This window comes from Peromyscus leucopus, chromosome 12, assembly GCF_004664715.2.
Source record: "Peromyscus leucopus breed LL Stock chromosome 12, UCI_PerLeu_2.1, whole genome shotgun sequence".
NCBI classification, from domain to species: Eukaryota; Metazoa; Chordata; class Mammalia; order Rodentia; family Cricetidae; genus Peromyscus; species Peromyscus leucopus.
This window is the reverse complement of record NC_051073.1, coordinates 74,710,205-74,725,591: the sequence shown is the minus strand read 5'-3', so window position 1 is coordinate 74,725,591 and position 15,387 is coordinate 74,710,205. Positions and strand designations below refer to the sequence as shown.

The 15,387-nt window shown below is 42.1% G+C and overlaps 1 protein-coding gene and 1 gene segment (V, D, J or C); one reads left to right on the top strand and one right to left on the bottom strand.

The window, feature by feature from the left end:
* LOC119088814 overlaps positions 1 to 14,885 on the bottom strand; it is a 622,476-nt gene extending 607,591 nt beyond the window's left edge. Inside the window, 1 exon segment of the V gene segment in view lies at positions 14,702 to 14,885. Coding sequence covers positions 14,702 to 14,747 — 46 coding nt within the window.
* Positions 1 to 15,387, top strand: part of LOC114687105 (immunoglobulin lambda-1 light chain-like) — an 826,243-nt gene that overhangs the window by 522,464 nt on the left and 288,392 nt on the right. The gene's annotated exons all lie outside the window — the stretch shown is intronic.

The window sequence follows — 15,387 nt, the reverse complement described above, 5'->3', positions numbered from 1 at the left end:
AATAAATTTATCTGGGGTCAGAGAACAGACAGCCACTAAATACAAAGGCTAGAAAATGGTGGCACTCACACCTTTAATCCTAGCATTCCAGAGATAGAAATCCCTCTGGATCTCTGTGAGTTCAAGGCCACATTGGAAATAGCCAAGCATGGTGACACACACCTTTAATCCCAGAAAGCCAGCCTTTAATCCCAGGGAGTGGTGGTAGAAAGCAGAAAGATATATAAGGCGTGAGGACCAGAAACTAGAGGCTTTTGGCTGGTTAAGCATTTGCCTGGTTAAGCATTCAGGCTTTTGAGCAGTAATTCAGCTGAGACCCATTCCAGATGAGGACTCAGAGGCCTCCAGTCTGAGGAGACAAGACCAGATGAGGATCCGGCGAGGGGAGATAGCTGTGGCTTGTTCTGTCTCTCTGATCTACCAGCATGGACCCCAATAACTTGCCTCGGGTTTGATTTTATTAATAAGAACTTTTAAGATTCCTGCTACAAGTAGCCCTCCTATATACAATTGACAAACAGGCTGAGAAGGAAATCAGAGATACATCACCCTTTAAAATAGCCACAAATGATATAAAACACCTTGGGATAACACTAACCAAGCAAGTGAAGGACCTATATGACAAGAACTTTAAGTCCCTGAAAAAAGAAATTGAAGAAGATGTCAGAAAATGGAAAGATCTCCCATGCTCATGGATAGGCAGAATTAACATAGTAAAAATGGCAATCTTACCAAAAGCAATCTACAGAGTCAATGCAATCCCCATCAAAACACCAACACAATTTTTCATAGACTTGGAAAGAATAATACTCAACTTCATATGGAAAAACAAAAAACCCCCGGATAGCCAAAAGAATCCTGTACAATAAAACAGCCTCTGGAGGCATCATGATCCCTGACCTCAAGCTCTACTATAGAGCTACAGTAATAAAAACAGCTTGGTACTGGCATAAAATCCAACATATGTCCCAGTGGAATTGAATTGAAGACCCTGAAAATAATCTGCACACCTATGAACATACAATTTTGACAAAGAAGCCAAAAGTGTACAATGGAAAAAAGAAAGCATCTTCAACAAATGGTTCTGACATAACCGGATATCAACCTGTAGAAGGCTGCAAATAGATCCAGATCTGTCACTGAGCACAAAACTTAAGTCCAAGTGGATCAAAGACCTCAACAAAAATCCAGGTACTCTGAACCTGCTAGAAGAGAAAGTAGGAAATAGTCTTGAACGCATTGGCACAGGAGATCACTTCCTAAATATAACACCAGTAGCACAGACACTGAGAGAAACAATCAATCAATGGGAACCTCTTGAAACTGAGATGCTTTTGTAGAGCAAAGGACATGGTCAACAAGACAAAGCAACAGCCTACAGAATGGGAAAAGGTCTTCACCAACACCACATCTGAGAGAGGGCTAATATCGAGAATATATAAAGAACTCCAGAAGTTAGACATCTAAATGCCCAACAGTCCAATTAAGAAATGGGCTATAGAACTAAACAGAGAATTCTCAACAGAGGAAACTCAAATGGCTGAAAGACATTTAAGGAATTGCTCAACATCCCTAATCATCAGGGAAATGCAAATCAAAACAACTCTGAGATACCACCTTACACCTGTCAGAATGGCTAAGATCAAAAACACTGAAGACACCTTATGCTGGAGAGGATGTGGAGCAAGGGGAACATTCCTCCATGTTGGTGGTAATGCAAGCTTCTACAGCCACTTTGGAAGCCAGTGTGGCATTTTCTTAGAAAATTATCAGCAGTATTTGTAATAGCCAGAACCTGGAAACAACCTAGATGCCCTTCAACTGAAGAATGGATAATTAAAATGTTGTACATATACACAATGGAGTACTACTCAGCAGAGAAAAACAATGACATCATGATATTTACAGGCAAATGGATGGATCTAGAAAAAAACTCATCGTGAGTGAGGTAACCCAGTCTCAGAAAGACAAACATGGTATGTACTCACTCATAGGTGGATATTAGATGTAAACCAAAGGATAGACTGCTACTCACAACTCCAGGGAGGCTACCAAGAAAACAGGACCTTAAGAAAGACACATGGATCACCCAACAACAGAGAAAAGAATGAGATCTACATGAATAAACGGGGGGGGGGGGTAATGAAGGGCAAGGTTAGAGGGAAAGAGAGCTTAGGGGAGTGGGAGATACCAGCTGGATCAAGAACAGAGAGGGAGAACAAGGAAAAAGTGACCATGATAAATGAAGACGGTATGGGGACAGGAAGAAACAAAGTCCTAGAGAGATCCCCAGAAATTCACAAAGATACCTCCACAATAGACTACTGGCAATGGTCAAGAGAAAGCCCAAACTGACCTACTCTGGTGATTGGATGGCCAAACACCCTAACTGTCATGGTCGAACTCTCATCTAATGACTGATGGAAGGGGATGCAGAGATCCACAGCCAGGCCCCAGTGGAGCTCCTGGAGTCCAACTGTGAGAGAGAGGAGGGATTGTATGAGCAAGAATTGTTTAGACTATAATTGAAAAAAGCACAGGGACAAATAGCCAAACTAGCGAAAACACATGAACTATGAACCAATAGCTGAGGAGCCCCCACCTGGATCAGGCCCTTGGAAAAGTGAGACAGTTGATTAGCTTGAAATGTTTAGGAGGACCCCAGGCAATGGGACCGGAACCTGTCCTGAGTGCATGAGCTGGCTGTTTGGAACCTGGGGCCTGTGCAGGGGTACTTTGCTCAGCCTGGGTGAAGGGAGGAGGGGACTGGACCTGTCTTGACTGAATGTACCAGGCTGAGCTGAATCCCCAGAGGAGTCCTTGCCCTGGAGGAGATGGGAATGGAGGTTGGGCTGGGGAAAGGGCAGGGTGGGGGCAGGAGGAGGGATGACAGGGAAATCCATGGCTGATATGTAAAATTAGATTAAATTATAAAATAAAAATAAAATAAAATCCACTTAAAAAAAGAAGTCATTATTTGTATCTCATTATTCTTTTAAAATTATGTACATATAGATTATGGGGTTTCTATACCTTCAGAAAAAATAAAATTATACAGTGTAGCTTGATTAAAGAATTCCTTTGGAATCATAGCAAAACAGTTCTCACTGAACTGAAAGGAAACTGTCTTTGCAAAACTGAAATAATATGCTTACCACAATGGGGTCTGTTGGATTATTTTAAGCCAGGGGAAGAAAATCACAGGGCAGATTCAACTTTTAAGCTTACACTGAAAACTATTTTAAATTTGAATGGTGGTTGTTCTTATTTTGATAAACAAAAGCAATATTCTTTGTTTGTTAGCAGGACTGCCATGGGTGAGAATGCATTGCCCTGTGAATTCCAAACTCTTCTTTGCCCCATTTTTACCAACCAATGCACAACAATTCCTGAAGGCAGCATGCACTGTAAAACCCAAATGATCATCATAGGTTTATGTAGACTAGTGGTTATCTATCTTCCTAATGCTGTGACCCCTTAATACAGTTCCTGGGTATATGGTGACTGCCAAGCATAAAATTATTTTCATTGATACTTCAAAACTGTAATTTTGAATCTGTTATGAATTATAATGTAATTATCTGTGTATTCTAATGATCCTAGGTAAACACAGGGAGGTTGCAACCCACAGGAAGAGAATCAATGATGTAGGCCCAGCATTCCAACATTGGTCTCTTCAACAGCTGCTAAGCTATAACAGTCTCTAATCATCTTCAACCTTACAACCCAAACTAAAACTATTTTCACTGACTTATGCTTGATTTGAAATAAATTAGAATAATCTGACAAAGGGGGACTATATTTAATTCTCATGTGAACTTTTTATATGTATTAAGTTTGTTTAAATTATTACAAAAATTTAGTCATATTTAAATATAGCTCAAATGGCTATTATTTCATATTAGGTCTGTCATACCAGGAAAACCTATTAAAAACCTACAGTAATTTAACTAAAATGAAAATGTAATGGACTTTCATTTGAAATTTTCCCTTGCCCTTTTCCCCATCTTTCTTTTATTATACAAAAGTATACTAACTCTGAGTATGACCATGACTAAGAGCAGTGGAAAGAATGAGAAGACTCTAAAGTGTCTAACTACACCTATGAAGGATGACAAACTCTAGTACATGCTAGACATGAGTAAAAGGAAAGTGTCAGGGACAAGGACAGAATCTCTAGTTAGTGGAAAAATACAGACCCCCCATAAGACAGGGAACTAGATCATCTTACAGTCAGGTTGCCTAGCAACAGGACATTGAGTCAGAGCCCTTGACCCTTTCACCCTGTAAACATCCTATACAAACATCCTGTTAGCTTGCCCCACCTTGTGCAGATGACAGCTTCTTGCTTCCCCCACCATGTAGGAACTATATAAACCCTTCTGGAGAAAATAAAGTTGCACCTTGATCAGAATCTAGACTTGGTGTATTTTCCTTTGTATCTCCTGTCCCTACATTCTCTCCTTAGGGTGGTCGAGAACCTGTTGTAGCCCTGCAGGCGGGGCGACTGGCACCCATCGTGGATGAAACCACCTTTTGAGGATTCAAAACATCGTCTCCTGGAGTAAGACCAAGGCCTTGGTGAAGTTGTTGGATCCCCCTGAAATCGCCCGGTTCAGGATGTGATCCTGGAGGAGAGCGGAGATGAGGCAGGTAAGAAAGTGACCAGCCATGGGACAGGCAACAAGATTTATTCATTTCTGGCCTAAATGAGCCCCTCAAGATACAAGGAACTAGGGTAAAGAAAAAAGACCTTAAAGCCTTTTTTTATTAATTACATTCTTAGGGTCTATAAACATTCCCCTGACATACAAGAGGTTATTAATATAGGAAAAAAATCTTAAAAGAAGCCTTTCATTCCCCCTCTACCTGCCCTAAGACCCCCCCCCCCCGCCCCAGTGCTTTCTCATCTGCCTTCGGTCTGTCCCTTAGATCACAACCTGCGCTCTATGTAAGAGGGGACACTCATGACTTTTAAACCTAGGAATCCTCAGGAGTCCTGCCCATCTTTATGCCTCTCTTAACAATTTTACCTCTAACTTCTCTCTAAACCCTGCTGAGGAGGCCTTCCTAGAGGGTTGGTCCAAGGATAGTGGTGCTTACAACTAATTGATCACAACCAGTTACAGATTTCTTTGTTCCTTCTCCACTCCCACTACTTCACTTGAACAACCATCTTCAAAAACTTGGACTCTAAAGAAACTCCTCTATAACCCCCCTTATGATACAAATACAGCACAGGCAAAATTCCCTCTTGGCCTCCTGGCCCAGATTCAAAACACAGGGGTCTGGGCCTAGAAACACCTGCCCCAAAAGGTTCAGCTACCACCTCATTAGCAAAGATTCATCAAGGCCCTGATGAATCTTTTAGTGACTTTGTTTCTCAATTAAAAGATGCAGCTGAGAGACTTTTTGGGCTGAACGAACACGAAAGCACCTTTGTTAAGCACTTGGCCTTTACAAATGCAAACCCTGCCTGCCAGGAAGTCCTTCACCCTCATAAAAACAGAGCAGACCTGTCTGAATATGTAAGACTCTGTTCAGGTGTTGGCACCGCCCATGCCATGGGATTAGCCATAGGTGCTGCCCTGAGGTCTTCACAACAGCCTGGGGCCCTCACCTGTTATTTCTGTAAACAACCTGGACATTTCGCTAGGGAATGTCCCCAGAAAGGTCACAGCCTTGTGCCCTTAGCCCAGGCGGCTCAGGAGGCCGCCTCTATGAGGCCCCTACCTTCCACTCTCTGCCCCAGTTGCTACAAACACCATCATTGGGCTACAGAATGCAGGTCAAAAACCAATTATCTCGGCCAGCCCCTTCCTCCTCGGGTGCCGGGAAACTTCCAAAGGGGCCAGCCCCTGGCCCCAATGCCTCCAAGAGCACACCCTGGGGCCTTGAGGTCAGCTCACCTCCTGCCTTCCCAGTCTCAACAAATTCTCCCACCCCAATTCCATTCTCCTTCCTCCTGAGAGCAACTCCAAGCAGTGCCAGATTGGACTTGTGTGCCGCTGCCGAAACAGTATTAAACTTCCTTGAAGGGGCTCAGGTCATCCCTACTGGGGTGACAGGGCCCTTACCTCCTGATGTTTGCACACTTGTCCTTGGCCATGCTTCTGAGGCCCTCCAAGGGGTCCAGCTCTACCCTGGCATAATAGATAGTGATTTCCCGGGTGAAATTAAGATTCTGGCCACTGCTGTAAATGGCATGGTCACAATTCCTCGATGTATGCGCCTGGCACAGCTAGTTCCTCTACTCTCATCTGTCTGTGATAATCCCTCAATTACAAACACCTCTGGGGGTCAGCTGGTTGGGCTCCTCAGCCACCTCACTGGGTCCTTATATGGGGACAAGGTTCGGTCTCCATTCTTGACCAGATACACTCTGCTCCCAGATGGTTACCAGAATGCCTGGTTAGAGCTGTAAATATATCTGATCTGCCCAGGAGAGATAGCCCCTCTCCAGAGGAAACTTGTTCTGTTTTCAATGCTGTCCCTCTGGCAAACAATCCAGGCTATTGTCCTCATTCACAGCAACCCCCACCAGCCCTTTAGCTCTGTTATCACTCTGCTCAGACTTCCTGTGGGGGGGACAGTGGGAACTTTACAGCAAACTGTGTTTGAGACCTTTCACACAGTATACAAGTCCCATAGTCAATCACGTTCTGGGCTGAGCAGGGACACTGCTTGTCACAAATCCAGTCTGACAGCAGGGGTCATGTTTCCAAGGACAGTGCTGAACTTTGATCCAAAGTGTCAGAAAGGCTTGTTGGACTTGCTGGCCTTCGTGTCACAGGTGGACATGGCCATGTTGGGCCAGCTTGACACAGCCTGTGGCTGGCAGGTAGCACAGCAAACAGGGTAGCACCAGAGATGCCACTCAGGACACTTAGGTCCCTTCCACCTAGACTAACCTATTCCTCAGATCAATTCCTAGATCTCTAGGAAGAGAAGCCGTGCTGAGACAGCTGCCTTGACGGGAGCCTGTTACTGCCATCACCATAGCAGTCCTTCTGGGGGTTGGAGCATCAGAAACAGGCACAGGAATTGCCTCTCTGTTCCTGTTCAACCAACATTACTCTGAGCTTCAACTGTCCATAGACAAGGATATTGCCCAATTTGAACAGGGAATTTCTGCCCTCGAGTCATCCCTTTGCTCCCTAGCTGAGAGAGTTTTACAGAACAGGAGAGGCCTGGATCTCCTCTTTTTACAACAGGGTGGCCTTTGCCCTGTGCTCAAAGAGGAATGTTGCTTCTTTACAGACCACACCTGGGTAGTCAGGGATAGTATGGTAAAGGTTAAAAAAGGACTAAAAAAGAAAAAAAGAAAAGGAGAACAAGAGCTTGGGTGGTTCTAGAATTGGTTTTCCAACTCCCCTTGGCTAATGACCCTTCTTTCCTCCCTCATAGGACCTGTTGTAGGCCTGCTCCTGGTCCTTGCCTTTGGGCCATGGGCACTTTCCTGGCTCACTTGGTTTATCCGAAGCCAAATAACAGACCTGCTGGCCAGGCAGATCCAGGTTCATTACCACTGTTTTGATATGCAGGACTCCAGGGTTGAAATTTCCCCTGATGAGAGATGCCCTACACAGACCCCTTCACCCAGGGGAGGCTGCACCTGTGTGTGGGAAAAAGGCTCACTCAAGGCATGATTGGAGTGCAGCTGGGACTGCACAGGCTGGGGACCATGGTACCCCAAAATCCCAAGAGCCTGGATTATATGCCCTGTTGCATAGCGGTTGTGCAGTAACAGCCTTGCGCTTACCTATTTCTGCTACCTCAAAAAACCACATGGTCCATTGATTCCCACACTATGGGGACGCCTGTGGTGCTTGAGTCTGGAGAGACATTCCCTCTCAGACCTTTTTTCACAACCTTTAGAGGGACAGAGCCTCTGTAATCCTCCATGCAAAGCCTCTTTCAGAGCCCTCCTTTTAGACCATTCGAACCTGGTTTATGTTGGCCCTTAGATTTATTACTAAGAAGGGGGAGATGTCAGGGACAAGGACAGAATCTCTAGTTAGTGGAAAAATACAGACCCCCCCCATAAGATAGGGAACTAGATTATTTTACAGTCAGGTTGCCTAGCGACAGGACATTGAGTCAGACCCTTGACCCTTTCACCCTGTAAACATCCTATTAGCTTGCCCCACCTTATGCAGATGACAGCTTCTTGCTCCCCCCACCCTGAAGGAACTATATAAACCCTTCTGGAGAAAATGAAGTTGCACCTTGATCAGAATCTAGACTTGGTGTATTTTCCTTTGTATCTCCTGTCCCTACATTCCCTCCTTAGGGTGGTGGAGAACACATTGTAGCCCTGCAGGTGGGGCAGGGAAGCCCATAAATCTGTGATCCCTCAGGCTTAGTAGAACCAACAATGAGGTCTCAATTGAAGCTGTAATTACTAAGGAAGCCATGTAGTGTTTAGATGAAACACACAGTGGGGAGGGTTCAAGAACTTCATTACTCCAGTTCGCACCAACTTTAATAATTGGTAAGAGAATTAGCAAGGAATCAACTGGTGCACCAAAACAAAGTATTGCATCTTCAGTTTCTCATAGGCATTGCTACTCTTAGTCCAAAGCCCAGAAAATACAGGCGCAAAGAGTAAAGAAGGTTTCCACTGTCATATTAAGACAAATATTTGCCTGGTGGCGGAGGTGCATGCCTTTAATCCCAGCACATAGGAGGCTGAGCCAGGAGGATCTCTGTGAGTTTGAGGCCAGCCTGCTCTATAGACTGAGGTTGAGGACAGGCACCAAAACTACACAGAGAAAGTCTGTCTCAAAACCAAAACAAAACAAAACAAAAAAACAACAACAAAAACAAACATTCAAGATAAAAGCTGACAGTATGATCAAACAGGAATAAAATGTGTAAATGCCAAAACCAATGCTAATAATTTACTGTAATGTACAAAATTAACCACTCGTCTTAAGTATGCCTTAATTATAAAGCACAAATTATATTTATATATTTAGACACTTTGTCTTTGATTTCTGTTTTTTCTTTTTATAATTTTTGCTCATCTTTTGTTTATATTTTCAAATTTTTTGAACAAATGTATATGACATTGTCAAGACTCTGTCTTTACTTTGCTGAGGTTTCAATAAGTAGAATTTAGTCTCTCCAGAACTTGCTTTGTGTCTACTCATCTAGAAGGCAAATCCCATTTGTTCAGTAATGGGACTATAGGCACATCCTCATAGTCTTTCACTTTTTAAATTTTTTTCTCTGTAATAGAAAATATCTACAAATGATTTAGTTTTATTCATGGCAAATACACAAAGAAAGCCTTCTGGTCTTCATATACTGGTCTCTGATTACATTGTACTCTTCTTGACCTGCTGTTTCAAGAATAACCAAGAGACAGGTTTCTCTATCAATTTCTACTTTTTCCTGGTAACAATACTCTATTGTAGCACCATATTAGTTCACAAAGTGATTCTAAATTAGCTGTATCATCAGGAAAATCTTGCCTATGCTACCATCTCTAGCTACAAAGAGTTTATATTCAATCATTTGAAGGAGGCCTCTCTCTGCTCCTCCATGCCTCTGGCTCCCTTCATCGCCTACAAGACCATGCAGCTCTCATTCAGAAATCTGAAATGGCATGGGAAGGGGGTCTAGGCCTAACCAGCAAGGCCTTCTTTTTTTCATTTTTCTTTACTGAGAAAGTGTCTACTCACTCTACATACCACCCAAAGATACCATCTCCTCCCTCCTCCCATCCCTAGCCCTTCCTCCCAAGCCAACCCACATCCCCAAATCCCCCAAATAAAAGTCTTTCCATGGGGAGTCAGCAGAGTTTGACACACTGATCCTAGGCAGATCCAAGCCCCTCCCCACTGCACCAAGGCTGTGGAAGGGCTCACACCACTGGCACTGGGCTCTCAAAAGCCTACCCATGCACCAGGGACAGATCCCGATACAGCTGTCTGGGTGCCCAGCAAACAGTTCGAGCCAAATAACCATCTTCCATATCCAGAGGGCCTAGTCCAGTCCCATGAGGGCTCCACAGCCACTAGTCTACAGTTCATGGACTTCCACCAGTGAAGACGGTCATCTCCAGCAAGACCTTCTTAAGCCAACTCAACTGCCACCAATTCTTTCCTCTATTACTTTGATCATGTTGTCCATCACAGCAAAAGAAACATAACTAATACAGAAGTTAGTACTAGATAGGCTATTTATAGCTGCTGACAGGCCAATGCTATATATATATATATAGTTTGGTCAGTCTGGTTGATTGGTTGTTGCCTTGCTTTGCTTTGTTTTGTTTTAAACAATATGGAAGGCTTTGGAACTTTGAAAGAAAAGTGGTCAAATACTGTATATATTACTTAATGGGCCAAACTAATATAGAGAGTAAAAGACAGTAATGATAAGAAATACATACACATTCATTGCTGGTGGGATTACAAATGGGTGCAGACACTGTGGAAGTCAGTGTGGAGAATCCTCAAAAAGTTTAAAAGAAAAATACCATATGATCCAGCTATATTACTCCATGCTATGTGCCCAAATGAGTCAATATCCTGCTCCACAGATTATTACTCAGCCATGTTCATTGCTGTTCTATTCACAATAGCTAGGAAATGAAAACAACCAAATGTCTTACAACTGAAAAAGATGTGAGGACAATGTGTGCTCTGTGGAATACTATTCATGCATAAAGAAAAATTGCATCATGTAATTTGAAGGTAAATGGATGGAACAAGAAAATATCACATTGCATGAGGAAACCCAGGCTTAGAAAGATAAATACCAAATGCTCTAGCTTACTGGGGGCCCCGGCTCAAAATCTTCACATGTGAGCAACATATTCTGAAAAAAATAGCACTAATGCCACAATTTGTAGTGGTGGTGGTGGTTGTGGAGCAACAGAGAGGGCCATGGCAGAGCAAAAGTGATCAGAGAGAAATGGGAAAAGGGCAGCTCCTTTGGAAGGGAGAGAGAGATAAAAACAGTTGGAGGAGGGCAAAGGGAAATAGAAGACAACTGATCTGATAGGAGAAATGGGAAACCTGGACCTTCTTAGAGAAGGGGAGCAAGGTAAATAGAGGAGAAGAATGGAGGTTGAAAAAACAACAATTAGGATGTTTGGAAAAGCCACAAAGACTCATTATTAACTATTCAACTAAAATAATCTAATACATGTAAGTTAGTGTATAAATACACATACAGTTTTTAAATTTTAATCATCAGGGCAGACTGTGCTCTTCCAACAATCAAAGGCCACCTAAATAAAACTCAAATTCCAGATATGAGAAGCCTTCTTTGGAGTTGGTGGCCAGAACTGTCAAGAGACTCTTAAAACATACAACCTATTGATTTTGCCCTTTGTTACCTCCAGGAGTGGTAAGTCATTATTGTTGAAGTTACTACACACTTCAGAAACACATCTGTGAGACTCATTAACCAAACTGACCTAAAGCTGAACTTCCATGGTACCAGAAGGTTTCCTGCAAGCTTCCAAGGGAGGAGACAACCAACAGTCCTACAGCTATTCTGCCTATAAATCATAACAATGTCTGGCATGGTAAGGTAAACCTAAGGATGCAGTACTGACACACATACCTTGATATTAAACAACAGCTCTCTAATTGGAATTAAGGCCCACACAATAATAAGGATACCATACCATACATACCTAGTTAAGTACTCAGAGCTAGAGAAATCATGGTTATTAGATGATTACTACAATGACTAACTTATTACACCGGCATAATCTGTAACAACAATCCATCTATAAACATGTATTTGTATGCAGAGATAAGTGTAACTTACACCCCTCATCAAGGAAACTTCTCTTTGTAACACATGGAGACCACTACAGAAAACCAAAATCAATCAAACCACAGAGTTGTGGAGTCCAGTCCTAATGAATACATCTAAAAAACACTCCAGCATCTCAGGGAGCATTGAGTAAGAGACAGTGGAAAGATTGTGAAAGCCAAATAATTAGAGAGTTTGCTGCTAGATTGTGTCTCCTAGTAATATCAGAAGTCATTCCCATAAAGTCTCACTAACAAGTCTGGACTTGGGATAGCCCAAGGCTTCACATCCAAATAAAGAAATAAGTCAACCCAAGAATGCTGAGAGTTGGAAAAATAGTCTTTCCCATAGAATAATGCACTAATTGGCTAATTTATATCAAATGACCAACTTTGCAAACATACATACAAGTAATGTTATGTAGACTGACCAGGTAGTATCTATGTACATAGGAGTACATATGTATACACATGTATGTATATAACAATGAGAAAAGAGGCCATAGCTTGAAAAAAAGCAAGGGCAGATATATAGAAGGGCTTGGGAAGAGGAAAAAGAAAGGGAGATTTATATAATTATAACCTTGAAATAATTTTTATAAAAAATGCAAGGTTAAAGAAAAGAGATCTGAACTCTATTAAACTGGAAAACCTAGTAGAAATGGGTAAAATTTTAGATATAAATGAATCAAGAAGGTATCCATATTTAAATAAGTGTTTCAAAATAAAAAGAGTAAAACAGCACCAAAAAATTTTACAACTCTAAAATCCTTGGATGTGGTTGGAACAACACCAGAATTTTAAAGGTTTTTAAAAAGACTACAACCTATACTTCTTAATGTATCAGAAAAATATGGAAATCTAAGGAACACTTTCAAACTCCCTCCATGAAGCCAGACTTACTCTATTGAGGAAGCCATAACAACCACACAAGCAGACAAAACTCTAGTAATTGGTAGGTAGCAGCAGTTTTCCCTTAGGGCCCATGATCTGTCCAGCCATGAATTCTTGGCTAGGTTTACAGTGCAATGTATCTGTTCCATGTGGTTGATTTTGTGTCCAATTGGGTAGGTGTTGGCTGTCCTCGAGATGCATGTGTTTCTATGGCACTGTTGGGGTGTCTTGCTATTCCTTTTGTGTTGTTTCCTGGGGTGTCTTTCTATTTCTTTTGTGTTCATCTGGGTAGTGCAATTGATAATATATTCTCCTTGCACATTATATTCAAAATTGTGTGTGCTATCCCTAAGGGAGGCAGGTTTCAGATCAATGACACTGTGTTGACCATAGGGTGTAGTATCCTTAGCAATAGCATCTCACCCTGATGTTCTAGCAGGCAACCAAAGCAATGGCATTAGCTCCTATTGTTTTGAAGGTCTCTTGGACCACACTCAAAAACAACTCAAGTGGATGTTTTTAATACTTGCCACTGTGTGGTTTTAGCTAATCTACAGTCCAGGGGTGCATTATCCCAATATGTGAAGCAACTTCAATGAAACAACATAAATGTCTATATTTTTAAATAAGAATATAAAATAATGGGTTTGCTATGATTCTCAAACATCTTTACTGTTATTTTTGTCCCTTTCCCTCCCTCTCTTCATGCATTACTCTCCTCTTCCTTCTCTCTTACTATGAAATACCTCCCTCTTCTTCCCTATGTCTATATAGTAGACCCTTTCTCTCCCAGGTCAAGTCCCCCTAATTTTATTTTTACCTTCATAGCACCTGTGTCCTGCTATTTCCCCCTCTAAAGCTATGTTTCCTCCTTCCACAATGTCTCCTTTCTACTTTCCTGGATTCTATGATGACTCAGATTACATATTCAAGAAGACTTGGTTCTAGGATCTACAAATAAGAAGAAACTTAAGACATTTGTCTTTTTGGACCTCAGTACATCACTAAGTATAATTGTATCAAGTTTCGTTGATTTTTTTGCAGATTTCATTTTTCTTTACAGCTGAAAAGATTTATATACTTATGGAACATGCACATGATTCATTAACCAGTTGAATGATAGCTAGGCTGCTCCTATTTATTAGCTGCGTGAATAGAATGGTCAGATACATGGCTATTCAAGTACATCTGTAGTGGGACAGCAAGTCTTTTCAGCAAATACCAAGGTGTGACACAGCTCAATCATATAAAATGTCTAATTTGAGCCTTTTGAGAAATTTCAATGCTGATTCCAAGAGTGACTCCACCACTTTAAAACCCCACCAACCCTGGATGAATGTTCCCCTTCCCCTTCCTCTTCACCAGCATTTGTTGTCAAGCATAGTGTATGTCTGAGGTTTTTCTTTGGAAGTTTGATACTTTTGTCTCTATTATTTGGTGAAAATATGAAAGAAGTTTTTTGAGTGAACTTTTTCATTATCACTTACATTAATAGTGCATGAATATTACAAGGTTACAAAAGCAGAACTGAATTTTTGGTCACAAGCTACAGTTTTTACCTACTTCCCCATCTGCCTGCATCACTGTGAGACACACTATTTTCCCAGATGGCACAGTAATAGTCAGCTTCATCATCTGCTTGTAGCTCAGAGATGTGCAAATTTGCAGCATTTTTGGAGGTATCTTTGGATCCAGAGACTCTATCGGTGACTCCAGGCCCCAGCTTCTTGTCTGAGTCTGAGTAGTAGTACAGAAAAAACTGGGGAGAGCTCCCCTGCATCTGCTTGTACCAGTAAATGTTTTTACCAGCAACATTGATGCCACTCCTCAGGGTGCAGGTGAGTCTGGCTGTTGATCTAAGAGCCTCAGAGATGGAGGGTGGTTGTGTCAGTATAGACTGAGAAAAGGAACCTGCAAAAGAAAATACCACAGTGAACAGCAGAGCTAAGGTGCAAATTCTCAGGGATCTGAAGCAGAAGGGACTCACTGAGTTTAGGAGTCCTCCCCACTACTCTTAGGCCTGTTCCTACCTGTACAGAAAGATAGAATTATGAAGATGAGAGGAGTCCAAGCCATGGTAGGCACAGCACAGCTTCTCCTTACACCAGGATCTTCTGTCTGGGCTGTCTCAGTATCTCATCTCCAGGGACCTCACTATAGAAGAGGGGTTAGTCATGCAAATGAGTTCTCATTAACTCCTCCTAGTGGTTGATTCACAGTGTGAATTCCTGATGTAGCAAAGCAGGTGAAGTGAATTACTTTTTCCCACAGAATATAAAACAGGTGGTAACACATACATGACTATGTGGGAAGACCTCTTTCAGGTCCACAGTAGAACAGTTGCTGATTCCTCACAAAAAGTGATGTCACTGAGTCCCTCATCCATTAGGGTTACCACATGTAGGCACCTGGCCTGCAGAAACTCCAGAGAGAGACTCAGTACTCATCTTTAAATCACAGAACAACTATCATTTTTCACAATTATTCAGTATATCAGTTCTGCTGTGTTTTCTGCAACTTATATTTCAGACACATAAAAGGAAAACGATAGGGAGCATGGTGATGTGTTCTAGTGGAGCCATCACTGATACATTTCTCTGATGAATGTGACAGGCAGGATAGCATGCATGGAGACATCCCAGGAGAGCTTGTTAGCCACCCAGGAGCTGAAGAAGACAGTGTAAGTTCCTGGATAAATATACATTAACATTTTTCT